This window comes from Acipenser ruthenus, unplaced genomic scaffold (assembly GCF_902713425.1).
Source record: "Acipenser ruthenus unplaced genomic scaffold, fAciRut3.2 maternal haplotype, whole genome shotgun sequence".
NCBI classification, from domain to species: domain Eukaryota; kingdom Metazoa; phylum Chordata; class Actinopteri; order Acipenseriformes; family Acipenseridae; genus Acipenser; species Acipenser ruthenus.
Genome location: NW_026708140.1, coordinates 103,487 through 127,695, shown reverse-complemented (window position 1 = coordinate 127,695; position 24,209 = coordinate 103,487). Strand labels below are relative to the sequence as shown.

The following is a 24,209-nucleotide window of genomic DNA, read 5'->3' as shown; positions in this document are numbered from 1 at the left end:
CAATGTCGACCCAGGGGACCTGAAAAAAGAAACAAGGACCAGGGGTCACAAATGGAGATAAAGGGGCATTCAGAACAGAAAATAGGAGGCGCTTTTTTACACAGAGAATTGTGAGGGTCTGGAACCAACTCCCCAGTAATGTTGTTGAAGCTGACACCCTGGGATCCTTCAAGAAGCTGCTTGATGAGATTCTGGGATCAATCAGCTACTAACAACCAAACGAGCAAGATGGGCTGAATGGAGCCTCCTCTCGTTTGTAAACTTTCTTATGTTCTTGTAGAAGCGTTGATTGTAAAAACAAGATCGCGTTTTGTTCCCCGCGCCCAGTGTAATTTGAATTAAAACTCCGTTTCACTGCTAACAATGTTTTTATTTATTTATTTTTTTAAATCGAACTGAAACCAAAAAGCGAACCAAGTTAAATTGCTTTTATCCCCATTTTGAAATCCCAGTGGCTCGTTGCAAAAATGATATGTTTTCTCTTAATTGTAAATTAACAAACGTATCTTTTTAATATATGGTAGAAAAGTATGATCCTTATATTTTTCATATATAGAAATTGCCCCCTTTATATATATATATATATATATATATATATATATATATATATATATATATATATATATATATATATATATATATATATATATATATATATTTAAAATATATTTTACTCCATATAGTTATTTTAGACAGAGTACTAATGTAAATATATGGTGCCCAGTATATTATCGACATATAAATATACTTTTTTTTTTTCAATAGGATTATCCTGATTTATTTACATCATACGTCTAATTTCTTCTAAGCGGTGTTGAAATAATAGTAGAAATTACTTATATTTTTAATTAGGTTAGTAGACATTAGGTTTAGGGGTAAGGGGTAGATTTTGGGGTTAGCAGGTACCTGCTGGCCCATCCCTGTGGGATGATGTGTGCTTGATAACGTCCCGTTCAATCGACTGATCTCAGATCGTCTGGTTCGGACGGGTCTTTTCATCAGTACACGCGTATCCTCGAGTATTTATAATACACGAGTAATTTCCGTTGTTAATGACAGCGTGTTTATTAATTATTATTATTATTATTATTATTATTATTATTATTATTATTATTATTATTATTATTATTATTATTATTATTATTATTATTATTTATTTCTTAGCAGACGCCCTTATCCAGGGCGACTTACAATCGACTTACATTTCAAGTGTTACAATACAAGTAATACAATAAGAGCAAGAAATACAATAACTTTTGTTCAATCGGTTCTCGTTCTTAAAATAATCGTTTCAGGTGCGCGTAACAGTCCGTTGCTTTTTTTTTCAAATACGATCTTATTCATTATAATGATGTTCCGGCTCTCTTACTCTAGAAACAGAAGTCTCCTAACACAAGAAATATTATAACGGGGAGTCATTTCAGATCGCATAAATGAATCCAGACATTTATTAGATTCGGATGAGGTGTCATTTTTTTAATGGATGGAAACATTTGAATTATATAAAACATATTTCAATGCAAAAAACAAACCACAACGAAAATAATACACGTGTGACTTTAATTAAAAGAAGCGCTTCACACTGAGTACAGCCGTGTCAGCGTGAAGATATTTCACCGGATACGTGGGTACATTCCCTCCTGCTCTGTCAGCCCAGATATACACAGGTTCAGTTTTTAATAATCTTTCTGCTATTTTTTCTCAATAAACTTCTTGATGACCCAGACGCACGCAGCTCCGACTCCCGCGGCAGCGAGGAGAGGGAATTCTGCAAGCACTGCGGTCGCCACGGCAACCACCACAGCCCCGGCTCCCAGTACTCCCAGCTGAAAAACAAGAGACTCTCCAGTTAAACAGAACAAGACGCGAGAATTCAGAGCAGGGATTAAAGCATTCAGCAGCAACCTGACCCACACACAAGCGCTGTAGGGCAGCAGTGTGGAGTAGTGGTTATTATTATTATTATTATTATTATTATTATTATTATTATTATTATTATTATTATTATTATTATTATTTATTTATTTATTTATTTCTTAGCAGACGCCCTTATCCAGGGCGACTTACAGTCGTAAACAAAAATACATTTCAAGGATCACAGTACAAGTAATAATACAGTTAAGAGCAAGATAAATACAGGTCAGGGCTCTGGACTCTTGACCGGAGGGTCGTGGGTTCAATCCCAGGTGGGGGGGACACTGCTGCTGTACCCTTGAGCAGGTACTTTACCTAGATTGCTCCAGTAAAAACCCAACTGTATAAATGGGGAATTGTATGTAAAATATAATGTGATATCTTGTAACAATTGTAAGTCGCCCTGGATAAGGGCGTATGCTAAGAAATAAATAATAATAATAATAATAATAATAATAATAATAATAATAATAATAATAATATAGATGGATTGATTTGTTTTGATTATTATTATTATTATTATTATTATTATTATTATTATTATTATTATTATTATTATTATTATTATTATTATTTATTTATTTATTTATTTATTTATTTCTTAGCGGACGCCCTTATCCAGGACGACTTACAATCGTAAGCAAATACATTTCAAGTGTTACAGTACAAGTAATACAATAAGAGCACGATAAATACAGTAGTTTTCTGGAAAGCTAAGCTCACCGTGTTCATGTTCGTGTGGCGTTCCTGCGCGGTTCGGTTCGGTCGTTCTGCTGTCCGGAGAGATACGGGGGCTCGGTGCGGATCAGGGAGCAGCTGTGCGGTGCTTTATTATAACAAGCAGCTTCACTTCCAGTTTCATCTGTGAACCAGCAAAAAAAAAAAAAAAAAAAAAAGGTGGTTCACTTTGAGTTCTGAATGTGAGCGACACGGCTCCGTCACTCTGCGTTATTCGTCGGTTCTTTGAGTTTGTCGGATAGTTTGTGAAGGCTGGTGAATGGGGTGCCACAAAACAACAACAAAAAAACAGGGTTCATATTTTAACATGTCTTTTTTTTTTTACCAGATTTAAATTAAATCTTGTTTTTTCCACTTTGATTTATAAATGTTGTGAAAAAATTATATATATATATATATATAAATGTGTCCATTCAGATATAATTTATAAATCTACTTATTAGATTTAACATTTAGCTAAAGATTTAACTAAATCTAGTTATATAGTGTGTGTGTCTGTGTGTGTCACTGTGTGTCTGTGTGTCAGCGTGTGTGTATGTGTGTGTCTCAGTGTGTGTGTCACTGTGTGTCAGTGTGTGTGTATTGGTGTGTGTGTGTGTCTCTGTGTGTGTGTCTCAGTGTGTGTCTCAGTGTGTGTGTCACTGTGTGTCTGTGTGTCAGTGTGTGTGTCTGTGTGTGTGTGTCTCAGTGTGTGTCTGTGTGTCAGTGTGTGTGTATTGGTGTGTGTGTCTCAGTGTGTGTGTCACTGTGTGTCTGTGTGTCAGTGTGTGTGTCTCTGTGTGTGTATTGGTGTGTGTGTCTCAGTGTGTGTCTCAGTGTGTGTGTCACTGTGTGTCTGTGTGTCAGTGTGTGTGTCTGTGTGTGTGTGTCTCAGTGTGTGTCTGTGTGTCAGTGTGTGTGTATTGGTGTGTGTGTCTCAGTGTGTGTGTCACTGTGTGTCAGTGTGTGTGTCTCTGTGTGTGTCTCAGTGTGTGTGTATTGGTGTGTGTGTCTCAGTGTGTGTGTGTGTGTGTCTCAGTGTGTGTGTCACTGTGTGTGTGTATTGGTGTGTGTGTCTCAGTGTGTGTCTCAGTGTGTGTGTCACTGTGTGTCTGTGTGTCAGTGTGTGTGTCTCTGTGTGTGTGTCTCAGTGTGTGTGTATTGGTGTGTGTGTCTCAGTGTGTGTGTCTCAGTGTGTGTGTCACTGTGTGTCTGTGTGTCAGTGTGTGTGTCTCTGTGTGTGTGTCTCAGTGTGTGTGTATTGGTGTGTGTGTCTCAGTGTGTGTGTCAGTGTGTGTGTCTCTGTGTGTGTGTCTCAGTGTGTGTGTATTGGTGTGTGTGTCTCAGTGTGTGTCTCTGTGTGTGTGTCTCTGTGTGTATGTCTCAGTGTGTGTGTATTGGTGTGTGTGTCTCAGTGTGTGTCTCAGTGTGTGTGTCACTGTGTGTCTGTGTGTCAGTGTGTGTGTCTCTGTGTGTGTGTCTCAGTGTGTGTGTATTGGTGTGTGTGTCTCAGTGTGTGTGTCAGTGTGTGTGTCTCTGTGTGTGTGTCTCAGTGTGTGTGTATTGGTGTGTGTGTCTCAGTGTGTGTCTCTGTGTGTGTGTCTCTGTGTGTGTGTCTCAGTGTGTGTGTATTGGTGTGTGTGTCTCAGTGTGTGTCAGTGTGTGTGTCTCTGTGTGTGTGTCTCAGTGTGTGTGTATTGGTGTGTGTGTCTCAGTGTGTGTCTCAGTGTGTGGGTCACTGTGTGTGTGTCTCAGTGTGTGTGTATTGGTGTGTGTGTCTCAGTGTGTGTCAGTGTGTGGGTCACTGTGTGTGTGTCTCAGTGTGTGTGTATTGGTGTGTGTGTCTCAGTGTGTGTCAGTGTGTGTGTCTCTGTGTGTGTGTCTCAGTGTGTGTGTATTGGTGTGTGTGTCTCAGTGTGTGTCTCAGTGTGTGGGTCACTGTGTGTCTGTGTGTGTGTGTCACTGTGTGTCTGGGTGTCTTTTGTTTGTTCATTTAAACAAAGGGTTCTAAGGAATTCACTTTTTCCCCAGAGTTTCTTATTCAAATACATGCTGTGACGGGCAGAACACTTGAGCAGCAACATTCCAAATAAATTGTTCAGCTAAAAGACACGCGAGCCTCAGGCATACAGGCATGTTTTAAAATATCAATGGGTCCAAATTTGAAGGTATTTCTTATTGTAAAGCACAGAGAGGTCTGGTAAAGCATAGGGAAGCATTGTAAAGCACAGAGAGGTCTGGTAAAGCATAGGGAAGCATTGTAAAGCACAGAGAGGTCTGGTAAAGCATAGGGAAGCATTGTAAAGCACAGAGAGGTCTGGTAAAGCATAGGGAAGCATTGTAAAGCACAGAGAGGTCTGGTAAAGCATAGGGAAGCATTGTAAAGCACAGAGAGGTCTGGTAAAGCATAGGGAAGCATTGTAAAGCACAGACAGGTCTGGTAAAGCATAGGGAAACATTGTAAAGCACAGAGAGGTCTGGTAAAGCATAGGGAAGCATTGTAAAGCACAGAGAGGTCTGGAAAAGCATAGGGAAGCATTGTAAAGCACAGAGAGGTCTGGTAAAGCATAGGGAAGCATTGTAAAGCACAGAGAGGTCTGGTAAAGCATAGGGAAGCATTGTAAAGCACAGAGAGGTCTGGTAAAGCACAGGGAAGCATTGTAAAGCACAGAGAGGTCTGGTAAAGCATAGGGACGCATTGTAAAGCACAGAGAGGTCTGGTAAAGCATAGGGAAGCATTGTAAAGCACAGAGAGGTCTGGTAAAGCATAGGGAAGCATTGTAAAGCACAGAGGTCTGGTAAAGCATAGGGAAGCATTGTAAAGCACAGGGAGGTCTGGTAAAGCATAGGGAAGCATTGTAAAGCACAGAGAGGTCTGGTAAAGCATAGGGAAGCATTGTAAAGCACCGAGAGGTCTGGTAAAGCATAGGGAAGCATTGTAAAGCACAGAGAGGTCTGGTAAAGCATAGGGAGGCATTGTAAAGCACAGAGAGGTCTGGTAAAGCATAGGGAAGCATTGTAAAGCACAGAGAGGTCTGGGAAAGCATAGGGAAGCATTGTAAAGCACAGAGAGGTCTGGTAAAGCATAGGGAAGCATTGTAAAGCACAGAGAGGTCTGGTAAAGCATAGGGAAGCATTGTAAAGCACAGATAGGTCTGGTACAGCATAGGGAAGCATTGTAAAGCACAGAGAGATCTGGTAAACTAACCGTTATAAAAGTATCCCATGGTAAAAGCACAGCAAAGGGATCCGGAACTGTATTTAGTTTGCTGCATGTAGTCGCTGTTTGAGCGGGGACTTATTTCGGTGCTGCACTTTCTTCCCACATGGTTAACGGCACTTCCTGTCCATGTTGTTGTGAGCGCTGTGAGTGAGAAACGTGAAGAAGCTTCGCTCTTTATTAACAAAACAATACCGCTTTAAAATCAAACACACTTTGTTTTGTATATATATATAGTTTCAGAATGAAGCTGCTGACGCACAACATGCTCACGTCACACGTGAAAGGGGTCACGTGTGGATATCCGCTTCTCATCCAGGTAACGTACCAGCAATACAAGTAATACAAATACAGACAATACATTAAGCGCTTTTTTTATTTTCTTATTTAAAAACAAGCACAACAGCATTGTCCCGTTTCGCTGTTCCATTCAGACTAAGAGAGACACGGTTGTGTTTTAATACATCGTTTAGGCGTTTGTTTATCTCCTTATATGGCGTACGCCCTTTTAAATTAATGATTTGCTTTTTAATTTAATTTTTTTAAATCTAAATACAGAGATGGGAGCGAGACTCCCGCTGCAAAGCACTGTGACCCAGTCCTGGTTTCACTGGGAGTTTAATAATCAGACACACCTGAGCTTGTTAGCTAGACACACTGGGGGCTGATCAAGCTGGTAGCAGTAAAACCTGGACTGGATCACACTGCTGTGGGATAGGAGTCTGATTGCCATCCCTGATCTCTCTGTCTAAATATCCCACAGTTCCCACCAATATCCTGTAGCTCTCTTCACTATAAAATCAGCTACAAACCTCCTTCAACCAAAGTCTATCTACAGGGATTGGGAATCAGACTCCCGCTGCACAGCAGTGTGATCCAGTCCTGGTTTCACTGGGAGTTTAATAATCAGACACACCTGAGCTTGTTAGCTAGACACACTGGGGGCTGATCAAGCTGGTAGCAGTAAAACCTGGACTGGATCACACTGCTGTGCGATAGGAGTCTGATTAACGTCTGTATTAAATACTATTGTGTTGTTTTCACGGCTGATTTATAATAGCAGTTTATTAATGTTATTGATTTGTCCGTTTCCTTTGTTGCTGTTACTAGGCGACGGAAGTGAAGCTGAATGACGTCGATTTCAACGCCGAGTTCGTCGCGCGGATGATTCCCAAAATGGAGTGGAGCGCTCTGGTGGGGGCGGCCGACAGCGTGAGTGTATTCATTAATGAATGAATGAAAGTTAAAAACGCGATTCACACAGGTTTATCTCCGGGAGTTTACTGTTTGTAACGTTGCTTAGCTTTACAGGCTGTTTGAGCCTCAGTGTGTGTGTATGTGTCTGTGTCTGTCTGTGACTCTCAGTGTGTGTGTCTCTGTGTGTGCGTCTCTCAGTGTGTCTGTCTGTGTGTGTGTGTGTGTCTGTGTCTGTCTGTGACTCTCAGTGTGTGTGTCTCTGTGTGTGTGTCTCTCTCAGTGTGTCTGTCTGTGTGTCTGTGTGTGTGTGTGTGTCAGTGTGTGTCCGTGCGTTTCTCTCACTGTGTGTGTGTGTGTTTCAGTCCCATGCTGCTCTCTGTTAACCCGTGCGTGTCTCTCTGTGTGTGTGTGTGTGTCTGTCTGTGACTCTCAGTGTGTGTGTCTCTGTGTGTGCGTCTCTCTCAGTGTGTCTGTCTGTGTGTGTGTGTGTGTCTGTCTCTGTCTGTGACTCTCAGTGTGTGTGTCTCTGTGTGTGCGTCTCTCTCAGTGTGTCTGTCTGTGTGTGTGTGTGTGTCTGTGTCTGTCTGTGACTCTCAGTGTGTGTGTCTCTGTGTGTGCGTCTCTCTCAGTGTGTCTGTCTGTGTGTGTGTGTGTGTCTGTCTCTGTCTGTGACTCTCAGTGTGTGTGTCTCTGTGTGTGCGTCTCTCTCAGTGTGTCTGTCTGTGTGTGTGTGTGTGTGTGTGTCAGTGTGTGTCCGTGCGTTTCTCTCACTGTGTGTGTGTGTGTTTCAGTCCCATGCTGCTCTCTGTTAACCCGTGCGTGTCTCTCTGTGTGTGTGTGTGTGTCTGTCTGTGACTCTCAGTGTGTGTGTCTCTGTGTGTGCGTCTCTCTCAGTGTGTCTGTCTGTGTGTGTGTGTGTGTCTGTCTCTGTCTGTGACTCTCAGTGTGTGTGTCTCTGTGTGTGCGTCTCTCTCAGTGTGTCTGTCTGTGTGTGTGTGTGTGTCTGTGTCTGTCTGTGACTCTCAGTGTGTGTGTCTCTGTGTGTGCGTCTCTCTCAGTGTGTCTGTCTGTGTGTGTGTGTGTGTGTGTGTCAGTGTGTGTCCGTGCGTTTCTCTCACTGTGTGTGTGTGTGTTTCAGTCCCATGCTGCTCTCTGTTAACCCGTGCGTGTCTCTCTGTGTGTGTGTGTGTGTGTGTGTGTGTGTGATGGTCTCCGGTAACCCGTGCGTGTCTCTCAGTGTGTTGTGTGTGTGTGTGTGTGATGGTCTCCGGTAACCCGTGCGTGTCTCTCAGTGTGTTGTGTGTGTGTGTGTGTGTGTGTGATGGTCTCCGGTAACCCGTGCGTGTCTCTCAGTGTGTTGTGTGTGTGTGTGTGTGATGGTCTCCGGTAACCCGTGCGTGTCTCTCAGTGTGTTGTGTGTGTGTGTGTGTGTGTGTGATGGTCTCCGGTAACCCGTGCGTGTCTCTCAGTGTGTTGTGTGTGTGTGATGGTCAGGTTTCAGTCCCAGGCTGCTCTCTGGTAACCTGTGCGTTTCTCTCCTCAGTTGGGGCACCTGAACGATCTTCCCAAAGATCTGATTTCAGACTACGAGAACAACGAGGACTTCCTGCGCAAAGTGCATCACATCCTGCTGGAGGTACGGACCTGCAGCTGAGCTCGGAGCAGAGCAGTGTGATCCAGTCCTGCTTTCACCGGGAGTTTAATAATCAGACACACCTGAGCTTGTTAGCTAGACACACTGGGGGCTGATCAAGCTGGTAGCAGTGAAACCTGGACTGGATCACACTGCTGTGCAATAGGAGTCTGATTCCCAGCCCTGATGCAATGCAATATGATAGAGGACAGGGTTATAAAGCACCTGCAGGAAGTGAAGAAACAGCTGCTTGGGTTTGTGTGAGACCCCCCTGTAACCCCCCCCCCCCTCCCTCTCTCTCTGCAGGTGGAGGTGCTGGAGGGGACCCTGAAGTGCCCAGAATCGGGGCGTGAGTTCCCCGTCTCCAAGGGGGTCCCCAACATGCTGCTTAACGAGGACGAGTCTTAAGACACCCCGAGACCTTCTGATGAAAAAAATAAAAAGGAGAGGGGAGAGAGATGGACATGGTTAGGGTGTGTCTCAGTGTGTGTTGTCATGTGATCTGTTGTGTGAAAATCATGTGATATCTACTTACCCTTTACCCACCCAGTCCTGGGTAGAATTCTTATAAGAAATTCGGCATAAAAACTACAGCTCCCAGCATGCCTCAGCTAGAGGATGATGGGAGTTGTAGTTCTTTACACAGATAAAAGCACAGGACTACATTTCTGAACATGCATGCTGGGAGGTGGGAGAGGATCACATCCTGGTTTTTCTTTGTGTTGTGCTCAAGGTAAAAATAGTTGTTTTATATTTAAATAAATAAATAAATAAATAAATAAAGGTTTTGCAATTGCTCCACTTTGTGTGCTGTGTGTATTATGGGATGCTGAACTTCCAGGGTGATTCACAGTCCCTGTTTAAATTAAACAGATTTCCAATAGGATCTCGTTTGTTCGAAACATCATCAACACTGATTTCAATTCTACATAAATCAAACAAACTCACACATATAAAGACTCTGTCAAATCGAAGGTGAATGTCATTTTATTACAAAAAAAAAGCTCCTGAATTTGTACAGTGATGATTATTATTATTATTATTTTCATTATTATTATTATTATTATTAGTAGTAATAGTGTTGAGACCCCAACAGAAACAGGGACCAGACAAACACAACGATAACAGCAACAACACAATCAACACAACACTGGAAGACATGACACAGCCACACACGCACACGCACACGCACGCACCAGCTTCAACTCATGCACTGAAACAAAAACACTAACATCTTCAAGAAAAACACAAATACAATCTCTTAGAACCGCTGCTTGTAATGATTTTAAAAAATAGAGACCTGCTGTGTTTGATGCATTGCTAACACAATGAGAGTTATTTTATTGTGTATATATGTATTGTATGTATTGTATGTATATGTATTGTAGTTGGATTAGGTTTTGGTCTGAAGGTTTCTTTGCATACAGTTCGTTATTGCTCTCATACCGTTACAGCAGAGATGTACACAGACAGGGCCTGCCACTCGCTCCCGGGACCCGTCTGCTTCATCCCATTAACTATCTATCTACTTATTTAATATTATTACCTGCTTCAAAAAGGTATTTATCCGTACCGACATTTTTTTTTTTTTTTTTTTTACAATCAAGATATCGGCTGATTCCACTGTGATGTCAACTGTTTTTTCTCTATGACGTCACAATCCACTAACAGCGCAACAGCGACCCCTAGTGGGGGATGAGAGGCAGGACACGGTCCCAGTGTTGCTGCAGTATTGCTAACACAAACTAATAAATACCTTTTTTTTTTTTAAATAAGATCAGCTCAAATATATTCTTAAAAATATATATATTAATTACTTTCTATATATATATATATATATATATATATATATATGAGAGAGAGAGATGTGCGCTGTTTCTGAATTCTCTGTACATATATAAATAATAATCTTAGTCTGCCCGGCTCTTTCTACAAGGTGAAGGTTGCAGCTAATTATTTTAAAATAGCGAGTTTTCAGCTCGTCAGTTACTTTTATTGAAAAATAATAACAATAATAATAAATTAAAAATATTACATTATTTGCTTAAAATTATTTTTCGGACACCCCCCCCCCCCCCCTCCCTGAAAAAAATATCAACGAGTTCCATGCAGCTTCAATTCTCAGAATCGGCTGCAGTTCTTGATCGATCGATCGTTTTAAAAGGTGATAATACACAGGGGAGGTTAGATAGATTGCTCAGGCGCACGTACCTTCATTTAATAGAAAAACACACACGCTTACTCTGTCATAAATATATTAACATTTCAGTGAAGGAAAGAGTTACTTAGGACCAGTTTCTGTGTGCAACGATACACACACACACACACGTTAACTATACAGCAAATCAACTCTATAGTATTTAACAATATATATATATATATTATACACACACACACACACATATAACACGGCTCTCGACCCTCATAAAACAGCCGACAAAACCCAACCCGACAGACATGTTTGCAGCGGCTTGTCGTTATGGCTTTGCTCTGCAAATCTCTCCATTATTCAGTCTGTTACACAATCAACATTATATATATATATATATATATATATATATATATATATACATACATCTCTCTCTCTCTCTCTCTCTCTCTCTCTCTCTCTCTCTCTCTCTCTATATATACATATATATATATATATAATCTCAGACCTGGGAATAAATATTGATTTTATTTAAACATTTCAAAATGTGTTTGATACGATTCTAAATAAATTCAATATTTCAAATAATGCTGTTGTGAAAATTCATAAATATTCAAATATCTCAATTTCTGTTTCATATATATATATATATATATATATATATATATATATATATATATATATATATATTTCAAATCAATATTTGAATGCAGACAAAATCTTGAAACACTTTCATATTTATAAATCTCAAATATAAATATATTTGTCAGACCGGGGACAAATAGATTTATATTTGAGATTTAATTTAGAAAATACCAAATATTTTGTCCACACTCAAAATATTGATTTATATATATATATATATATAAAAAACTAAATAGATTATTTCATGTAAAATAGAAGATAGTTTTTTTTTTTTTAATTCTGTCCCCCTATGAGGTGCATGAAAGGGTTAAACATTTTAATTTATAAATCTGAGTTATTTCCCAGAGTTCCCTGCATTGTCCATGGCTTAGCATGACTATTCACATGAACATCGTTATGCATATGAATATTATCACTCCTTTTGTAATATGGCTTGTAAGTTCGTTGTTTCTAAGCTGTTGGATTCATCACACCAGTATGTATATATACATAACATGTCTCGTTCTGGTTTTGACAGTGCTTGCACTGGGGTGCGGAGAGACAGAGAGACAGAGAGAGAGATGCATTGTCTTTGCTGGATTCCAGTGCTTGGACTGGGGTGCGGAGAGACAGAGAGACAGAGAGAGAGATGCATTGTCTTTGCTGGATTCCAGTGCTTGGACTGGGGTGCGGAGAGACAGAGAGACAGAGAGAGAGATGCATTGTCTTTGCTGGATTCCAGTGCTTGGACTGGGGTGCGGAGAGACAGAGAGACAGAGAGAGAGATGCATTGTCTTTGCTGGATTCCAGTGCTTGGACTGGGGTGCGGAGAGACAGAGAGACAGAGAGAGAGATGCATTGTCTTTGCTGGCTGGCTCTGTCTGTCACATCAGAGACGCTGTGAATCTCAAGCCCCGCTTCCACACACGCACACGAGACGCAATCTTCATTTCTTTCTTTGTAATCCCTGCTTTTAAAAGCCAAAAATACAACTTCAAGTCCTGGTTGAGCCGCACGCAGAACACAGAACGCAGCGCCGCGAACGAGCCGCTGGTACAGGAGAGAGAGAGGAGAGGGAGGAGGGAGAGAGAGAGAGAGAGAGGAGAGGGAGGAGGGAGAGAGAGAGAGACAGAGAGAGAGACAGAGAGAGGGAGAGAGAGAGGGGTTCCGGAACGAGGCGACGTCACCGTGACGTCACAACAGAACGTTCATTCCTTCAGCTTCCAAAGGGACTCGTTTGGAAAATGGATTCACGTTCGTTTTGTTTTGTTTTTCGCTTCCTGGCTGCATTTGTCCCACAGCAGTGACTTCAACCACAAATTGTGTGTCATATATATATATATATAGAGAGAGACACACACACACACTATATATATACACACTGTCATTAATACTGGTATTACCAGTATTGTTAATTGCATTATTATTATTATTATTATTATTATTATTATTATTATATTCTGTAGGACGATATCTCATAAAAAAAAAATTCAAGTTGATTTTTGTGTGGGGCTCCCACCCCCCCCCCCCCCCCCCCCCCGTTTCCTCTTTAGCAGTCTGGAGGGGGGGGGGGGTAATCGTACAGGATTGCAGTTGTTATTAGGGGGGGGGGGCGGACCCCATTTTTCCCCTTTTTCCATTTCAGTGTCTGGGAGGAAAAGTCTTTGTATTATCATCCCTCCCCCTCGTTCAGCAGCTCCAGTGTGGGGGGGGGGCGGGGGGGTGCATGTTTCGGGGGCCCCTAGTCCATCACAGCCTCCAGCATCTCCAGGAAGAGCTTGTGCATGGGCACGCGCCCCTCCTCCTTCAGGCTGTGGAAGGTACTCCGAGCGCGGCTGGCTGTCTGACGGAGGAGGGGCAGGGTCAGCAGCAGAGCCCCCGCGCGGAGGGGGGAGTCGGGGTGCCGGCCCGCCTCGTACCCCAACAGAGCCTCGTGAAGAGAGTCCTTCAGAGAGAGGACAGCGTCAACCTCCTCGATGTGCACAGAGTCTGAGAGAGAGAGACGAGATAAGAGAGGGGAGAGGGGTTAGAGAGGAGAGGAGAGAGAGAGAGGGGAGAGAGGACAGCGTCAACCTCCTCGATGTGCACAGAGTCTGAGAGAGAGAGGAGAGAGGGGTTATAGAGGAGAGGAGAGAGAGGGGAGAGAGAGGACAGGGTCAACCTCCTCGATGTGCACAGAGTCTGAGAGAGAGAGGAGAGAGAGGGGTTAGAGAAAGAGGAGAGAGAGAGGGGAGAGGGGTTAGAGAGGAGAGAGGGGTTAGAGAGAGGGGTTAGAGAGAGAGAGAGGAGAGAGAAGGGAGGAGAGGAGTTTGATCCAGTCCTGGTTTCACTGGGAGTTTAATAATCAGACACACCTGAACTTGTTAGCTAGACACACTGGTGGCTGATCAAGCTGGTAGCAGTGAAACCTGGACTGGATCACACTGCTGTGATAGCACACTGGGGGCTGACCAAGCTGGTAGCAGTGAAACCTGGACTGGATCACACTGCTGTGACAGCACACTGGGGGCTGATCAAGCAAACACACTGGGGCTGTAATATTAACTGTAATTCTAATTACAATCCCTGCAGCACAGCATTGTAACCGACGCAGAACAGCACGGAAATGCAGATTATTATTATTTATTTCGATTGCAATTTCAATGCTGCTGTCGCTGTAATTGTAACGGAGCCCGGTCTGCCCCCCCCCCCCCCCAGCCCCTCGTACCCGAGTTGGTGAGCGCGATGGCTTTGAGCAGCACAAACTCCTCCCTGTCCAGCTGCAGCGCCCTGTATTTGCGGGCCAGTTGGTTTATGGCCCCGTTGAGGTCGGTCAGGCCGGCCCGCTTGGACAGCTCCTCGTCCATCACGTAATCCTCAGCGAACACGATCTCATCATCGAACGGGAGAGAGCGGAACGCCACGGCCAGAACCAGAACCTCGAGCCAGGCCGACTGGAGCACCGACATCTGATCAGAGAGAGAGAGCGAGGAGAACCCTGGAGAGAGAGAGAGAGAGAGGGAGAGAGGAGTCAATACAGAGAGAGCGAGGAGAACCCTGGAGAGAGAGAGAGAGAGAGCGAGAGAGAGGAGTAAACACAGAGAGAGAGAGAGAGCGAGGAGAACCCTGGAGAGAGAGAGAGAGAGAGAGAGAGAGAGAGAGAGAGAGAGAGAGAGAGAGAGAGAGAGAGAGAGAGAGAGAGAGACAGGGTGTACAGTACAGGGTTGTATAGGGTGTACCGTACAGGGTTGTACAGGGTTGTATAGGGTGTACAGTACAGGGTGTATAGGGTGTACAGTACAGGGTTGTACAGTACAGGGTGTATAGTATAGGGTGTACAGGGTTGTATAGGGTACACAGTACAGGGTGTATAGGTTGTACAGGGTGTACAGTACAGGGTGTACAGGGTGTATAGTATAGGGTGTACAGGGTTGTATAGGGTACACAGTGTATAGTACAGGGTTGTATAGGGTACACAGTGTACAGTACAGGGTTGTATAGGGTACACAGTGTACAGTACAGGGTTGTATAGGGTACACAGTGTACAGTACAGGGTTGTATAGGGTACACAGTGTACAGTACAGGGTTGTATAGGGTACACAGTGTACAGTACAGGGTTGTATAGGGTACACAGTGTACAGTACAGGGTTGTATAGGGTACACAGTGTACAGTACAGGGTTGTATAGGGTACACAGTGTATAGTACAGGGTTGTATAGGGTACACAGTGTATAGTACAGGGTTGTATAGGGTACACAGTGTATAGTACAGGGTTGTATAGGGTACACAGTGTATAGTACAGGGTTGTATAGGGTACACAGTGTATAGATACCTGGGACATGCTTGGCCCAGCCGATGATGCTGACCAGCTCTCGGTCCGCCAGGTCGCACAGGGTGCTCATGGTCTTCAGGGGGCTGTCCTGCAGCAGAGGGTCCGGCATGGCAAACAGGGGCTCCGGCTCGGAGTCCAGCAGAGCCGAGACCACCTGAGAGCAGGGGGCTGGGGGGGTGCAAATAATACATCATCATCATTACATCAAAACACTGCAACCTCTTAATAAAACACCACTATAATATATATGCATATCTGTATAAACCCAGCTGCAGTGTGCTGTGAGTGTTTTGCTCCTCACCTGGTTTGCTGCGGGGCTGTGAGGGGGGGGTGCTCTGGTACCCCCCCTGGTACCCCCGGCTCTCCTGCTCCGGTCTGCGCTTGTACTTCTGCCTGCCCCCCCGAACCCGGTCCAAACGCACCCCTGAGAGAGACAGAGAGAGAGAGAGAGAGAGAGCAGAGAGGTTAACAGCGAACACACTCACAGACACAGAGAGACACAGTGAAATGACAATGCAGGTCCTATGTGTGTACTAAGCGTGTTCTAAGCGTGTGCACTCACCTTCCTTCAGCATGCCCACGTTGAGACACTTCATGAAGCGACACGCCTGGCACGCCTTCCTGCGTCTCTTGGTGATCTCACACTCGCTGGAGGCAGGGCAGCTGTACTCGATGCTGCCTGTGAGATGTGACATGATTTCACTTTACAAGAAGACCTCTCCAACTCCAACCCCAACCCTCAACCCCAACCCCACATCCAACCCCAACCCCACCTCCAACCCCAACCCCAACACTCAACCCCAACCCCAACCCTCATCCCCACCTCCAACCCCACCCCTCAACCCCACCTCCAACCCCAACCCCACCTCCAACCCCACCCCTCAACCCCAACCCCAACTCCAACCCCACCTCCAACCCCAACCCTCATCCCCACCTCCAACCCCAACCCCACCTCCAACCCCACCCCTCAACCCCAACCCTCAACCCCACCTCCAACCCCAACCCCACCTCCAACCCCAACCCTCATCCCCACCTCCAACCCCACCCCTCAACCCCAACCCCACCTCCAACCCCACCTCCAACCCCAACCCCAACACTCAACCCCACCTCCAACCCCAACCCCACCTCCAACCCCAACCCTCATCCCCACCTCCAACCCCACCCCTCAACCCCAACCCCACCTCCAACCCCACCTCCAACCCCAACCCCAACACTCAACCCCAACCCTCCCTCCCCTCTCACCCTGGATGGTGCGTTTGAAGAAAGCCTTGCACGCCTCGCAGGACGCCACTCCGTAGTGATAGCCCGAGGCCGTGTCCCCACACACCAGGCACAGTCTCCTGGGCAGGCTGGCCAGGGCCCTCGGGGGGGGGGAGCAGCGCTCGCGGGCAGGGGGGGGCCCCGAGTCCGAGGAGCCCCCGGGGCTGTGCTGCTGATGCCCCCCCCCAATGCTCTCAGGGCTCTCCGGCTCCGCCTTGATGTAGAGATCAGAGCGACACGGCTCCCGAGAGGAAGACATGACGAGGGGTGCTGAGAGAGAGAGAGAGAGAGAGAGGGAGAGAGGGGGAGAGAGGGGAGGAGAGAGAGAGGGATAGAGGGGAGGAGAGAGAGAGGGATTGCTTTTTAAGGGTCAGTTTCACTAGGAGTTTGCAAAACTACAGTGGAAAGTTTTTATAAAGGAATCTCTAATTTAAATATATCACTACATGCACTGTAACTGAAGAGACAATCGCGCTTACTGTATCAATATAGCACAGTAACACTGAATAATAATAATAATAATAAATCAGAACATTACAGACAGAATTTATATATTTTTTTATTTTACAAGTAAACATTGTTATTTCGGCCGCCATTCAGCGCTTGAATCGATTCAGCAATTTAAAAATAATAATAATAATAATATTAATAATAATAATAAAATCACTCGACACGACAGCTGTTACTCCGGGGACGGTCCAATCTGGCGCTTTCAGAACTGTTGCTGTGGCAACGGGGTAAAAACGACCAGAAGGTACAGCCTCCTGGGTCACCGAGCGGGCGAGAGCGAGTTGGCGCACTCTAGCGGCGGGCCGGCGGTACTGCGACTCGCAGTCCACAAACCAGTTGCCATTTTTATTTTCAAACTGTAGATCACGTTTTCAAGAAAGTATCATTTGTCAGCGTGGGGGTCCGTTTACTCTTTAACCAAAATCAATAACAAGTTATATACCGCATAAGGGTTATTGAAAAAAATAATATACACACACGCACATACTGATATATGGTAACGTTTGTATTGCATTGATAAAACAGACTGCATTTCACGTTTTAAAAGTGCTAGCTGGGGTTGCCGTTTTCGTTCAAAATAACATCGATTTTAGCAATGCTGCGGTAATAAAGTGGTTCGGTTTGTGCCCGCGTGTATTTAGTTTAGCACACAGGGCGGTACAGCTTTCAAAAATTATAAATAATAATACGTGCTGAGAATTTGCTTCGAGAAAAATAAATAAAATGCTGGATTACAATTCAGTTACGCTTCGGTGAAGAAACGTACACAGCGGTTAACTGCATGAGTGGATTATACCGCTTCGTTATTATTATTATTATTATTATTATTATTATTATATCTCTCTCGACTGACCAACACACAACGCGGAACAGTGAAACATCCACATGGAAATGACCAAAGTACAGAACTGCAGAAGACGAGAGAGAGAGAGAAATTAAACAGGAACTGACCTGTTAAAAACACCTCAAACCCGACCGAGACGGGTCACAATCCCTCCGAATCTGCGCTCTGTAAACCCCGGGGGTTCGGTTCCGAAGTAAATGCGGTTTTATTCCCTGTTTTAAATGTTATTGAGTTGCTTAGAGAAAGACCTGAGCGGAGACGGACTGAACTGCGCTCTGGAGTTCCAGAAACCGGGTCGTTAATATTCATGAGCATCGACGTCAAGGGGGCGTTACTGAAGGAATCCCTCTGTCGAATGGATCTCATTAATATTAAGCGCCAGGGGTTCGTTCTGTTGTGAATATTCATGAGCAGGGAGGGGTTGAGTGGTTTTTATTACGAGCACGATGGCTAGGCGGCGAGTTCAAACAAGCCTTTCATTAATAGTTAACTTTGAGGATAAGCTGATCAGGAGGAAATTGAACCGGAGGTCGGGGGGGAGGGGGGTGGGATGTTAAAAAATAAAAGAAAATTTAAAAAGTGTGAAAGATCAGAATATTTTACAAAACAATGCAGTTACCTTTTAATCCGGTATCTGCTCTGAGCTGGTAGGATCTCTCCTAATATCCCGGATGGGCGGTAAGCTCTCCCGTTGAGTTTTTTCAGCAATCGTTTTCCATTATTAGACCTGATAAAAAGAAATGAAACGATGCAATCAACCACAAAACCCTGGCTTCGATGACGTCGAGTGATCGATGCATACCGTCCCTACACGGACACGCAGGTCCGTGGGAAGAGTTACCGTGCAATTGTATAGAACTAACGTTTTGTTAGATTGTTTTTGTTGCCATGAAGCACCTCCGCTGTTTTGTTTTCAAACACACTTTCCCTTGACAAAGGCGTCTTAAAACTACCGAGATGTACCACAGCAGGCAGGATCACCACCGCTAGATGGCGCTGTCTCTTCTAGTTTCATAATCACACCGATGAAGGCACTGGAGCCCAAACGCTGGTCTGCTTGACTTGGTCTCTTCTAGTTTCAATAATAACGCTGATGAAGGCACTGGAGCCCAAACGCTGGTCTGCCTGACTCGGTCTCTTCTAGTTTCAATAATCACACTGATGAAGGCACTGGAGCCCAAACGCTGGTCTGCTTGACTCGGTCTCTTCTAGTCTCAATAATCACACTGATGAAGGCGCTGGAGCCCAAACGCTGGTCTGCCTGACTCGGTCTCTTCTAGTTTCAATAATCACACTGATGAAGGCACTGGAGCCCAAACGCTGGTCTGCTTGACTCGGTCTCTTCTAGTCTCAGTAATCACACTGATGAAGGCAAAGGCACTGGAGCCCAAACGCTGGTCTGCTTGACTCGGTCTCTTCTAGTTTCAATAATAACACTGATGAAGGCACTGGAGCCCAAACGCTGGTCTGCTTGACTCGGTCTCTTCTAGTTTCAATAATCACGCTGATGAAGGCACTGGAGCCCAAACGCTGGTCTGCTTGACTCGGTCTCTTCTAGTTTCAATAATCACACTGATGAAGGCACTGGAGCCCAAACGCTGGTCTGCTTGACTCGGTCTCTTCTAGTTTCAATAATCACACTGATGAAGGCAGAGAGCTGTTTGTTTTATGTTGGCAGGTAAAATACAAAAATATTTAGGAGTAAACAGACCCTTTGTTTAACTGTTTATATTTTGCTTCGCGAGGGGGGGGGGGGGGGGGGGGGGGGCACATTCTGTAGATTCTGTAGATATCTTCCCAGTTAAATATCAGCGAGACACGGAAACATTATACTCGTAGTGTAAGTGTATACACACACACACACACACACACTGTGCAATTTGTGACTGTGCAATTTGTAAAACGTATTGCAATGACAATGCAACTGTAATTATAGTTGAAATCAGCCCCCCCTTTTTTGTGTGTAACAAGCTAACAAGCTCACGGCCTGCCTTCTTATTAAAATCCAGGAATGGATCAAGCTGCTCTGCAACGTGGAGTCTCGTTGCCATCCCCGTCGTCACGTCACAGCCTCGACGTGACCGTGGGGGAACGCCAGCCCGCTGATTGGACGCGCAGCACGATCTGTTTTAAGTGCCGCTCGGGGACATCGTTAGGGGGAAGGGAGCCGAGACGGGGCAGTTGTGTGTTTGGTCCTATTTTTAGCAGGCTCGTCTGATGTATTTATAGGGGTAAAAGCCTCCGCTGTCGCGGGACGTTATCGCAAAGGAATGCGACCCCCGCGAGACGCGTGACAGCTGACTCCTGAGAGTCAATGGACTTCATTGAAGGAAAAGCGGGCTGTGCCATCGCCGTGCAAGCGGATTACGCGCATGCGATTAACCTGCACGGAGGGTCACCGAGTGAAGTCACTCTGCTTGCACGGCGCTGCGGACTTACAGCGATTAGATCTGGACAGTTATTGAAATGCATTGAAAAGGAGATAATGCAGGATTACGAAACTCACTCGCCGTTTTTTTTATTTTTTAACTTGATTGCATTGCGTAGTTTTTAATTATTATTTTTTTTTTACAAATACGTCCCATTATTTATAATAATATTGCATGTTGTTAATATGATCACGGTACCAAAATAATAATAATAATAATAATAATAATAATAATAATAATAATAATACACCGCTTAAAAACAGATGTGTTCAAAATGCTGTGCCGGCTCGTTTGCCAGCTGTGCTCAGCGCATCATATTTCATAATTAATACAAATACTAATAATTAAATAAATAAATAGTATTTATGTCTTAAAGGTACAATGCGGATAGATCATGCTTACGCTTTCTCAAATAATTGTCCCGGGACGTTTTTGAAAAACACCTTTCAATGCGTTGTACGTCCGGGTCGTTTAAGATCTCTGTTACAAAAGCAAACTGCAATGTATTTGCAAGCAGCCCCATAGCCCAAACCGACACAGCTAGCACCGTATACTCACCAGCAGTAACCCAGTTTGGGACACCCGCCTCTGGCGCTTCACGAAGCAGATAAGCCTTGAGATAACCCGATAGAATAAACGCGGTGTTTCAATACCGGCCGGGTACTCGCTTTTCGCTTATTAATATTGGTTACGCAACACTACCTTCGTCCGTGATAATATCTCCCTTCTCTCTCTCTGACTGTCTGTCTGTCGTTGATCTCGCTAGAGGAGACACGTTATCTTACTCCTTCGCTGTTCATTCCTCTAAATTAAACCCTTGCACCCGATCTGCGTTTCCTATCCGTGCCTCGGTTTTCTCTCTCTCTGTGTTACTACAATCACCGGCTACGTCGTACAAGCCAACAATTGCGTCACTCCGCCCGGCTCCGCCCCCTTTACTCGCTCAGTCAGGCAAGCATTATTCACGGACTCGGGACGGGGAGTTTGTTGCCGGATAACTTCTCAGACTTATCTGTGCTTTACAATGCTTCCCTATGCTTTACCAGACCTCTCTGTGCTTTACAATGCTTCCCTATGCTTTACCAGACCTCTCTGTGCTTTACAATGCTTCCCTATGCTTTACCATACCTCTCTGTGCTTTACAATGCTTCCCTATGCTTTACCACACCTCTCTGTGCTTTACAATGCTTCCCTATGCTTTACCAGACCTCTCTGTGCTTTACAATGCTTCCCTATGCTTTACCAGACCTCTCTGTGCTTTACAATGCTTCCCTATGCTTTACCAGACCTCTCTGTGCTTTACAATGCTTCCCTATGCTTTACCAGACCTCTCTGTGCTTTACAATGCTTCCCTATGCCTTACCAGACCTCTCTGTGCTTTACAATGCTTCCCTATGCTTTACCAGACCTCTCTGTGCTTTACAATGCTTCCCTATGCTTTACCAGACCTCTCTGTGCTTTACAATGCTTGCCTATAGTTCTCCAGGCTTTCACTGTGCTTTGCTGTGGTTTTACTGTGGGAGACTTGTATAAAGGACGGAATCGTTTGTTTCCCTTAAATATCTCGGAAAACCAAAATGACATAAATATTTAACAATGATTAAAAAAAAAAAAAAAAAAAAAACACGCGTTGCAGTTAAACAGGGCAAATCACGCGACCGGTATGGCATACCCATAACAGCGCTGTTCATTCTAATAATACGATTAAATATATACAGGACTTTAGAAGGAATGGAAAAAGCGACAGCGGCGGCGCCTTCAGCACTTGTGATGGGAAAGAAACCGACCCAGTCCTCGCGACCCAGCTGGACGGCTGCCCGTGTGCTGACGTCACCGGTAAGTTTAAACTCCCGGTAACTCGGGGGGGGGGGGCGGTCCTTTGATCTGACTGTTCGGAGCTCTGGAGTCCGCCCCCCCGCAACCCAAAATACTATCAACTGAGTTCTTTAAAAATACAAGTCATAGAAAATAAACGAAAGCTAAGAGGCTTTATCTCATTGAGAGGTATAGTTGAAAACAATATAGTTCAGGGATTATTTAAATTATGTTTTGGGAGAGAGGGAGAGAGGGAGGAGGAGGAGGAGGGATTGGAGAGAGTGCGGCGGATAAATGCGTGGGAATTAACCCTTTCCGCGCCGGAAGGCTGCTCAGAAATCCTTGTTTCAAGGTCAAACCAAACTGCGGGCTGTTTCACTGCAGCTGCTCTGAATGACGATTATTATTATATAGAGCGAGTCATACAGCACTCAGATTATTATTATATAGAGCGAGTCATACAGCACACAGATTATTATTTTATAGAACGAGTCCTACAGCACACAGATTATTATTATTATATAGAGCGAGTCATACAGCACTCAGATTATTATTATATAGAGCGAGTCATACAGCACACAGATTATTATTATATAGAACGAGTCCTACAGCACACAGATTATTATTATTATATAGAGCGAGTCATACAGCACTCAGATTATTATTATATAGAGCGAGTCATACAGCACTCAGATTATTATTATTATATAGAACGAGTCATACAGCACACAGATTATTATTATATAGAACGAGTCATACAGCACACAGATGCATGACATATGGATTATAGAAGTACCATGATATTACTATTACTAATAATATTAATATCTAACTCCTATAGTGTATTAAATGTATAATAGATTATTTATTTTATCAGTAAGCCTAAATAATAATAATAATAATAAGTTATTTCATGTCTATCAGATATAAAGTAATTAATACATTATTACTATTATTATTATTATTATTATTATTATTATTATTATTATTATTATTATTAATATTCTTCAGTCGTTGCTTCTGTTGTTTTTTTGAGAGGGGAGAGAGGGGGAGAGAGAAGGGGGAGAGAGAGAGAGGGAGAGGGGGAGAGAGTGAGGGGGAGAGAGAGAGAGGGAGAGGGGGACTTCTAGCGGAAACGTTTGCCATTGAATTTACACTGAAGACGCAGAGAGAGACGTCTAGTGGAAACGTTTGCCATTGAATTTACACTGAAGACGCTGAGAGAGACTTCTAGTGGAAACGTTTGCCATTGAATTTACACTGAAGACGCTGAGAAAGACTTCTAGTGGAAACGTTTGCCGTTGAATTGACACTAAAGACACTGAGAAAGACTTCTAGTGTAAAGTTCATTAGTAAGTTTCTCTTAGTATTTCTAAGAGTAATAATACTGTGTGTGTTTTATAGATATGACTGAAAATACAGGCTCTGTATATTTTTCAAGTAGAAACGTGCTAAAACTCACCTCTGTCTTCTTTCTGCGCCCTCTTCCAAAGAAATTTCTGCTTCTGGTAAAAAAAATATCTATCTATATCTATAAGGCTAAGACGAGCCCAGCACGGGGGCCTCTGCGACACCCTACTGCAGAATCACGGATCACGGATCACGCTGCACAAAGCACTGAGCAGGACCAGCCAAGTGGACCGGGCTTGCTGAGGCTGTGTTGTGATTGTTGTGTCAGTGTGGCTCTGGGTGCTTTCACACGTCCTTCTGTTAGCTGACAAGGTCAAAGAGATACTTTAAAACTGCCCCCCCCAACCCAACCCCCCCTCTCTGAAACTGTGCCAGGAATGAATTCCAGCTTAAACATTCCGCCCCCCCCCCCCCCCCCCCCTCTCTCTCTCTCTCTCTCAGCTTGTCATTATTAAAACTTGAACACACAGCAGGTGACTTTGTGAAACAGATCTGCCGTTTCTTCCTGCCATAAAGCTTACTGTAGTGCACTCTGACCTCCAGCTGCAGTTTCACTTGTAAAGGACTGCATCAGAACACCGTTGTCTGTCTGTCTAGCTCTGTGTGTCTATCTCTGTCTTTCTTTCTGTCTGGCTGTGTCTGACACAGATACACACACTGCCTCCCTCCCTCCCAGT

The 24,209-nt window shown here is 44.2% G+C and overlaps 2 protein-coding genes and 1 long non-coding RNA gene across 9 annotated transcripts; 1 reads left to right on the top strand and 2 right to left on the bottom strand.

The window, feature by feature from the left end:
* Nucleotides 1-1,546: 1,546 nt before the first annotated feature.
* On the bottom strand, nucleotides 1,547-5,939 carry LOC117398648 (uncharacterized). The gene is made up of 3 exons (XR_009323714.1): nucleotides 5,840-5,939; nucleotides 2,638-2,776; nucleotides 1,547-1,826 (listed from the first exon to the last, which is right to left on the bottom strand). It is a non-coding gene; the product is annotated as an uncharacterized LOC117398648 (long non-coding RNA).
* Nucleotides 5,940-6,035: 96 nt separating this feature from the next.
* On the top strand, nucleotides 6,036-9,479 carry LOC117968564 (multifunctional methyltransferase subunit TRM112-like protein). The gene is made up of 4 exons (XM_059019985.1): nucleotides 6,036-6,170; nucleotides 6,962-7,063; nucleotides 8,592-8,684; nucleotides 8,988-9,479. The coding sequence occupies exons 1-4, from the start codon at nucleotides 6,096-6,098 to the stop codon at nucleotides 9,087-9,089; spliced, it is 372 nt and encodes a 123-aa protein (XP_058875968.1). The 5' UTR covers nucleotides 6,036-6,095; the 3' UTR covers nucleotides 9,090-9,479.
* A 2,032-nt stretch (nucleotides 9,480-11,511) lies between these two features.
* LOC117962305 (estrogen-related receptor gamma-like) lies at nucleotides 11,512-23,832 on the bottom strand. Of its 7 annotated transcripts, XM_059019982.1 has the most exons (9): nucleotides 20,866-21,214; nucleotides 18,498-18,605; nucleotides 17,986-18,381; nucleotides 16,507-16,794; nucleotides 15,827-15,943; nucleotides 15,566-15,688; nucleotides 15,265-15,432; nucleotides 14,162-14,431; nucleotides 11,512-13,443 (listed from the first exon to the last, which is right to left on the bottom strand). In XM_059019982.1, the coding sequence occupies exons 4-9, from the start codon at nucleotides 16,781-16,783 to the stop codon at nucleotides 13,196-13,198; spliced, it is 1,203 nt and encodes a 400-aa protein (XP_058875965.1). In that variant the 5' UTR covers nucleotides 16,784-16,794; nucleotides 17,986-18,381; nucleotides 18,498-18,605; nucleotides 20,866-21,214; the 3' UTR covers nucleotides 11,512-13,195. The 7 variants fall into 7 exon arrangements, with proteins under 7 accessions (XP_058875965.1, XP_034772188.1, XP_058875964.1 ...); XM_034916297.2 differs by lacking the exons at nucleotides 17,986-18,381; nucleotides 20,866-21,214 and adding an exon at nucleotides 23,585-23,832; XM_059019981.1 differs by lacking the exon at nucleotides 17,986-18,381.
* Between the last annotated feature and the right edge of the window lie 377 nt (nucleotides 23,833-24,209).

What these genes read in the sequence shown, in the direction of transcription:
- LOC117962305 (XM_034916297.2), bottom strand. Translation starts at nt 16,783, where the DNA reads ATGTCTTCCTCTCGGGAGCCGTGTCGCTCTGATCTCTACATCAAGGCG. An exon ending in CTTCAAACGCACCATCCAGG is followed by an intron (nt 15,944 to 16,506) that starts GTGAGAGGGGAG and finishes CACATCTCACAG; the next exon opens with GCAGCATCGAGTACAGCTGC. An exon ending in CTGGGCCAAGCATGTCCCAG is followed by an intron (nt 14,432 to 15,264) that starts GTATCTATACAC and finishes CTCTCTCTCCAG; the next exon opens with GGTTCTCCTCGCTCTCTCTC.
- LOC117968564 (XM_059019985.1), top strand. Translation starts at nt 6,096, where the DNA reads ATGAAGCTGCTGACGCACAACATGCTCACGTCACACGTGAAAGGGGTC. An exon ending in GATATCCGCTTCTCATCCAG is followed by an intron (nt 6,171 to 6,961) that starts GTAACGTACCAG and finishes TGCTGTTACTAG; the next exon opens with GCGACGGAAGTGAAGCTGAA. An exon ending in TGCATCACATCCTGCTGGAG is followed by an intron (nt 8,685 to 8,987) that starts GTACGGACCTGC and finishes CTCTCTCTGCAG; the next exon opens with GTGGAGGTGCTGGAGGGGAC.